Below are 6,072 nucleotides of genomic sequence, written 5' to 3'. Positions count from 1 at the left end.
GAGGATATAAATAATCCCTGCAGTCCTTTCAGAGCCTGTAAACTGTCATGTAGCAGAAACATGTTTTCTGATTGGTGGTTCAAGACAAAGACAAGTTTCAGTCAAAATGTGATGATTTTGGAATCAAAAGCTCCTGTTTTTAATTTTCTGTAGGTAAATGTGTAAATTTAAACATCAAAACCGAAATAACAAACTCATAAGTTATTTTAAAACTCAAAATTCACATTTGACCCAGAAGAAGAGCTGTGGAATATAGTCATTCCCTTATTTATTTTGCACACATTAGATGTTTGTTTGTTTGTTTGTTTGTTTGTTTGTTTTTTGTTGGATAATAAATTAAGGAACACAAAAAATCTGAAGAGCCGCTTAAGAGCCGAAAAATCCTAATCTTTTTAGTGATCCGAGCCAAAAGAGCCGGTTCTCTACAGAGCCAGAATTCCCACGCTGCCGTGAGCCCCTCCCACTTCCCTGAGCTCAGACAGATGGTCAGTCCCACAGTAACCTGATGCAGAAACCTCACCTGCACACAGAGACCCCACCTTCAGGAATAAAAATGGAAAAAGATCTTAGAGTTTTAAATTTCAAGACCAAACAATTTCTAAAACAAAAACTAGTACGTGAAGACTGATTTATACTGACCTACATAGTTGTTGAGAATTAGCTTTCTCTGATCTACATTTTATTACTATCTTTTAATTTAATAAGGGTCCAACAAATTAATGAGTTTGCAAATTAGCCTGTAGGTAGAAAACCTATTCACTAAACAACAGTTAGTCTGTTTTTCGACTTGTATTGTTTAATGTGCTGTTCTTGATTAAATAAATGTAAATTGAACTGAACTGAACCGCATTCCGTGTCCACGCTGGAAATTAATCACGCATGCGCAAAGATGCTTCTGATCTGGGTGTAAATATAAACTTAAAATTTAGAAAATGTGGGACAGGAAACGTATCAAAGCATTCAAATTATTCCACAACGTTAATTTATTGTCCAAAGCATATTTATAGTGTGTTTTTGTTACTCTCCTATAGCGTGGATCACAAAGCAAAAAAAAAAAAAAAAAGCTAATTCATTTAGACGATGACGTCATCTAGGGGTTTCTAAGCTACTTTCATCAGCCAATAGGAATTTTCCTTCCCGAGGTGTTGGCAGAGGTGTTGGTTCGACCTTTACAGCTCCACCTGCAATCCTCACTGAAACACATGAAGATGACGAATGAAGTTTTCTCCTTTGCCAAGGACTTCCTGGCCGGCGGCCTCGCTGCTGCTATCACCGAGACAGCCGTAGCTCCCATTGAGAGAGTGAAACTTCTCCTCCAGGTAGGCGTTTTTCTTACCTGACGTGGTGAAAGATTACCAAAAAAGTGCATTGATGCTTCATGATTAATGAATTTCTTGGTCTACAATGCCATCAAGTGGACAAAAAAAATCTAAAACTGAAACAAATAAATGTTTCTGATGCTAATAGGCTATATAAATTCTAAATATATTTTTCATAAAGTGGCTTCAAAATGAAAAGTGGAGAGTTTGTGATGTAAATATGCTTGTGCTACTTTGTAACTGCTTGTGTTATTAGGGACATTTTACTTTTATTTAAAAATAGTGACCTTTCATTCATTTCTTTTCTGAGATAATATTACCGTCAAGGCAGATAAAGTGGAGTACAGTGAGAAAAGGAACAGCAAGTTTATACTTTCTGATGGAAGAAACCGGTGTTCAATTAAACATATAAGTAATTACAAAATAAATACAGCTAGTTACCAGGTAATAATAAAACCAGATAATATAAGATTGAATGTTTTTTTGGTGACTTATTATTGCATTTAAAAAGGAACATGTATGTGTAAAACATTATTTGTAAACTGTAAAAAAAATTATTTTGTGCAAATGTTCAGTGTTGAACATACCAAAAAAATTTACACACGCACAGTTAAAAATTATAAACACTCAAATTTGACACATACAAAGTGTTCATTACGTGTGCACAACTCGCCAGGTACACTTGGACACTCGTTTACACACACAGATCAGATTACAATTGCATAGTGTTCATTTTACGCTTCCGAGAAGACTCAGAGAATGGTGCGTTTAAATGCTGCTGGAAAGTTGGGTGTTTTAATTCTCCTTTGGGGTCTAGCGTTATATTTTTTCCTTTAGTTTTACCGAAGTTGTAAACATGTTTTTCTATGGAAAAATAGAGTATCTCAACAACACTTAGTTATACCACATGGACTGCCATTACCGTCTTCTTGTCTCTCGGATTGAGTGCCCTAAGCCAGTACATACATGGTTATATGTAATTTTAGCGTATTTAAATGTAAGTTTAGGTCTATGTGGCTAAAAACCTGGAGATACTCTTCTTTTTTTACATAGAAAAAAAAATACTTGTGCCACTTCGGCACAATTATAGAAGGAAATAACGACACAGGAGAAAGTTCAAATGACCAGCTTTCCAACAGCATTTAAATGCACCATGTTGGGACCGATGTCTTCTTCAAATGAGTCGCCCCAACCATTTATGCAGCTTTAAGCTGATCTGTGCGTAAATGTTGTTTTGTCTGTGTGTACCCAGCTATTTGTGTGAAATTTGTTGCATGGAGTATTTTAACGTTCGTTGTAAATTGCAATTATGAGTAAAACATATTTTACTCATAAATGTATTTCTTGAAATTTTGGGTGCATTTGAACACAAAACAGTAGCTTACAAATCATGTTTGACAGATACAAATACCTAACGCAGTTTACAAATCAGGTGTTATGTATGCAGAGACATTATATAATCCTTTAAGTTGGTCCTGCACATGCATTCAAATATGGGGGAAAAAACAGAATAATGTAAGACATGAACGCCATTTTCTGCTTTACAGATACAACATGCCAGCAAACAGATCACAGCCGACAAGCAGTACAAAGGCATCGTGGACTGCATTGTCCGCATCCCCAAAGAGCAGGGCTTCCTTTCCTTCTGGAGAGGCAACTTGGCCAATGTCATCAGATACTTTCCCACGCAAGCCCTCAACTTTGCTTTCAAGGACAAGTACAAGAAGATTTTCCTGGACGGCGTAGACAAGCGCACGCAGTTCTGGAGATACTTTGCAGGTAACCTGGCGTCCGGCGGCGCAGCGGGGGCCACGTCGCTCTGTTTTGTCTACCCACTCGACTTTGCCAGAACGCGTCTCGCTGCCGACGTGGGCAAAGCAGGGCAGGAACGTGAGTTCAAAGGCCTGGGTGACTGCTTGGTGAAGATCTTCAAGTCTGATGGCCTCAAAGGTCTGTACCAGGGCTTCAACGTCTCAGTGCAGGGCATTATCATCTACAGAGCAGCCTACTTTGGCATCTACGACACAGCAAAGGGTGAGTCTACAAACTTTCTCCCCACAGTGAGATCTTGAACTTTAGGGGACTAAATTAACCTTTTGAACTGATGCATCTCTTTCAGGCATGCTCCCAGATCCTGAGAACACACACGTTGTTGTGAGCTTCATGATAGCTCAGACCACAGCCATTGCTGCTTTTGTGTCCTACCCCTTCGATACCGTCCGTCGTCGTATGATGATGCAGTCTGGACGCAAAGGAGGTAATAACTCCAACATGATACCTTTATAGCTTAAAATCTCTGTTTGTGGTCATGATTGAGACCTTTTCTATCTTCTCCTCAGCTGATATTATGTACACCGGCACCCTGGACTGCTGGAGGAAGATCGCACGTGATGAAGGAAGCAAGGCCTTCTTCAAAGGAGCCTGGTCCAATATGATCAGAGGCTTTTGCAGTGCCATTGTGCTCGTCTTGTACGATGAAATTAAGAAAGTCATCTGAGTTGATTTCGGTCTCTTCAATGTTCGTGGGTAACATGGAAGGACTTAAATACCTGAGCTAGATATGTTTGTAGGGGACCAATTCATATGTTTTGAATTTGCAATTGTACTTGTTTTTTTTAGATCTTATTAGTGCTGCATTTGATACAGTCGATTATAATATTGTCTTAGAAAAGGTCGAAGAAGCTGTAGGGATCAAATGAACATCAATAGGCTGGATTAAGTCTAATTGGTGTGACACATTCCAGTTTGTCCATATCTGTTTGTTTGTCTGTCTGCCAACCAACCAACCAACCAACCAACCAACCAACCAACCAACCAACCAACCAACCAACCAACCAACCAACCAACCAACCAGCCAGCCAGCCAGCCAGCCAGCCAGCCAGCCAGCCAGCCAGACAGCCAGCCAGCCAGACAGACAGAGAGACAGACAGACAGAGAGAAAGAAAGACCCAACGCAACCACACAGCCATCGAGGCAACAAACCAACCATCTCATTAACCGATTAACCAACCACTCAAATCAACCAATCAAACCAACCATCTGACCAACCAACTAATCAGCCAACCAACCACCTAATAACTTCGTTTTCTTCTTCTATTGATGATATATACTTGAGTTTTTACTGTAACAAACTGCATGTTGTTTCTTTAATTTGATATACTTGAAAACTGGCTCAGAGCTCATCTGTTTATCTGAGTTTCTCTCCTAGATGAAGCTGTTACAGGAGCTACTGCTGCCATTGACCTTTGTAATTTTCTTTAACATGGAATCTACTCCTGGATTTGACTTCTCAAACCCCAGTCAGTCCTAGCCGTTCACTGAGCCAGGTTCTGGTGCTCTGGCAGTTTCTTCCTGTTAAAGAAGAGTTTCTCCTTTCTACTGTTGCTAAATGCAACAGTAGAAAGGAACTGGGGCAAAGTCAGCTGAGGAACTGGGGTAAAGTCAACAACACAATGCAAGTGACTCTCCACTGTAGCTACAGGAGCAAAGAAACTTGATGGTTTTCCTTAGATAGAAAAACCTTTTCATCAATTTCAATAATGAACTGAACTCGACTGAGTTTTTGGGATAACTAGGATCAACTTGACTACTTCAAACTTCTCTGTATCCTTCATTTTGTACAGTGTCTTGACATTACATGTGTTGCGAACTGGTGCTATATAAAATAAACTGAATTGTTATGGACTTGATTATTGGCCCATGTTTTCTTCATTGCCTGACTACAAGAACTTTGCCAGAAAAATAGAACTGAAGTCAACCTACTGCAATGTTATATGTAAATGGTTTCCAGGCTAGCATGTCTTCAGAGCTTATAGCTGCAGGTTGTAGTTGGGGGTGAGCCAAAATCTGCTGAGAAAGTTGATCTGCTGGCGATATTTGAAGGTGCGCTTGCAGATTGGTTATTTGCCGGTCGGTATAAATATGGGGGAGTAGTAAAACTGGTTTTTTATTCCCTTTTTAAGCTTCTCAATATGACTTATTTATTTGAAGATGAATAACTAAGAAGCTCCAGTTATTAAAATTTTAAAAATCTCAGTGCAGTTAAGGTCATTGTTTCCTCAAGGCTTTCACAATAATTAGATCGTTAAATCATTATGAGTTTAATTTAAAGTTTAATTCGGACATCCTGCGTGGGGGTTTTCACTCTTCAACTCTGTAAATTACGCTTTGGCCACATAAATTAAGGAAATTAAATTTGACAAGGCTGTTATCTTGAAGGAGACAGACTCCTCTGACCAAACGCTCTCAGATTACATGATTTTCTCACCTGGACTCTGTCTAATTTCTGCTCCAGTGACTCGAACTTGACCCCTGACCTTGTGAAACCAGTTGATGCATTGCTGATTATTGAAACTTTCAACTTTTAACGTTCGCTTGGGAGTGAAGGACAAAAACAGACTGTCCAGAATCGTCAGCATGGCCAATATGATCATCAACACAGAGCAAAGAATGCTGGGAGATTTGTAGCAGGGTAAACAAAACAAAATCGCGTCCCAATTCAATTTTTGCATCCCCTGCAACCAACACTATTAACAATTTAACATTACTCATGTTTTGTCCATTGTGTAATTATTTAAAATATTTATTATTATTATTATTATTATTATTATTATTATTATTATTATTATTATTATTATTATTATCCTTACCATGTGAATCTGAAAGCAGATTTCAACATATGTAGAAAATAAAGATTATTATGGGACCAGGTTGGGTTGAAATTGCATTTTATATTTACTGTGAGAATTTGAAA

At 38.6% G+C, this 6,072-nt stretch overlaps 1 protein-coding gene across 1 annotated transcript; it reads left to right on the top strand.

Moving 5' to 3' along the window:
• Positions 1 to 833: 833 nt before the first annotated feature.
• LOC106926441 (ADP/ATP translocase 2-like) lies at positions 834 to 5,008 on the top strand. The gene is made up of 4 exons (XM_015001386.2): positions 834 to 1,319; positions 2,867 to 3,353; positions 3,439 to 3,576; positions 3,659 to 5,008. The coding sequence occupies exons 1-4, from the start codon at positions 1,203 to 1,205 to the stop codon at positions 3,814 to 3,816; spliced, it is 900 nt and encodes a 299-aa protein (XP_014856872.2). The 5' UTR covers positions 834 to 1,202; the 3' UTR covers positions 3,817 to 5,008.
• Positions 5,009 to 6,072: the final 1,064 nt, after the last annotated feature.

This window comes from Poecilia mexicana, unplaced genomic scaffold, assembly GCF_051168715.1.
Source record: "Poecilia mexicana isolate PSO_F unplaced genomic scaffold, ASM5116871v1 scaffold_10, whole genome shotgun sequence".
Lineage (NCBI taxonomy): Eukaryota > Metazoa > Chordata > Actinopteri > Cyprinodontiformes > Poeciliidae > Poecilia > Poecilia mexicana.
Note: the sequence above shows the minus strand (reverse complement) of the source record. Positions and strands in the feature narration are given on the sequence as shown.

What these genes read in the sequence shown, in the direction of transcription:
- LOC106926441 (XM_015001386.2), top strand. Translation starts at nt 1,203, where the DNA reads ATGAAGATGACGAATGAAGTTTTCTCCTTTGCCAAGGACTTCCTGGCC. An exon ending in GAGTGAAACTTCTCCTCCAG is followed by an intron (nt 1,320 to 2,866) that starts GTAGGCGTTTTT and finishes TCTGCTTTACAG; the next exon opens with ATACAACATGCCAGCAAACA. An exon ending in CATCTACGACACAGCAAAGG is followed by an intron (nt 3,354 to 3,438) that starts GTGAGTCTACAA and finishes CATCTCTTTCAG; the next exon opens with GCATGCTCCCAGATCCTGAG.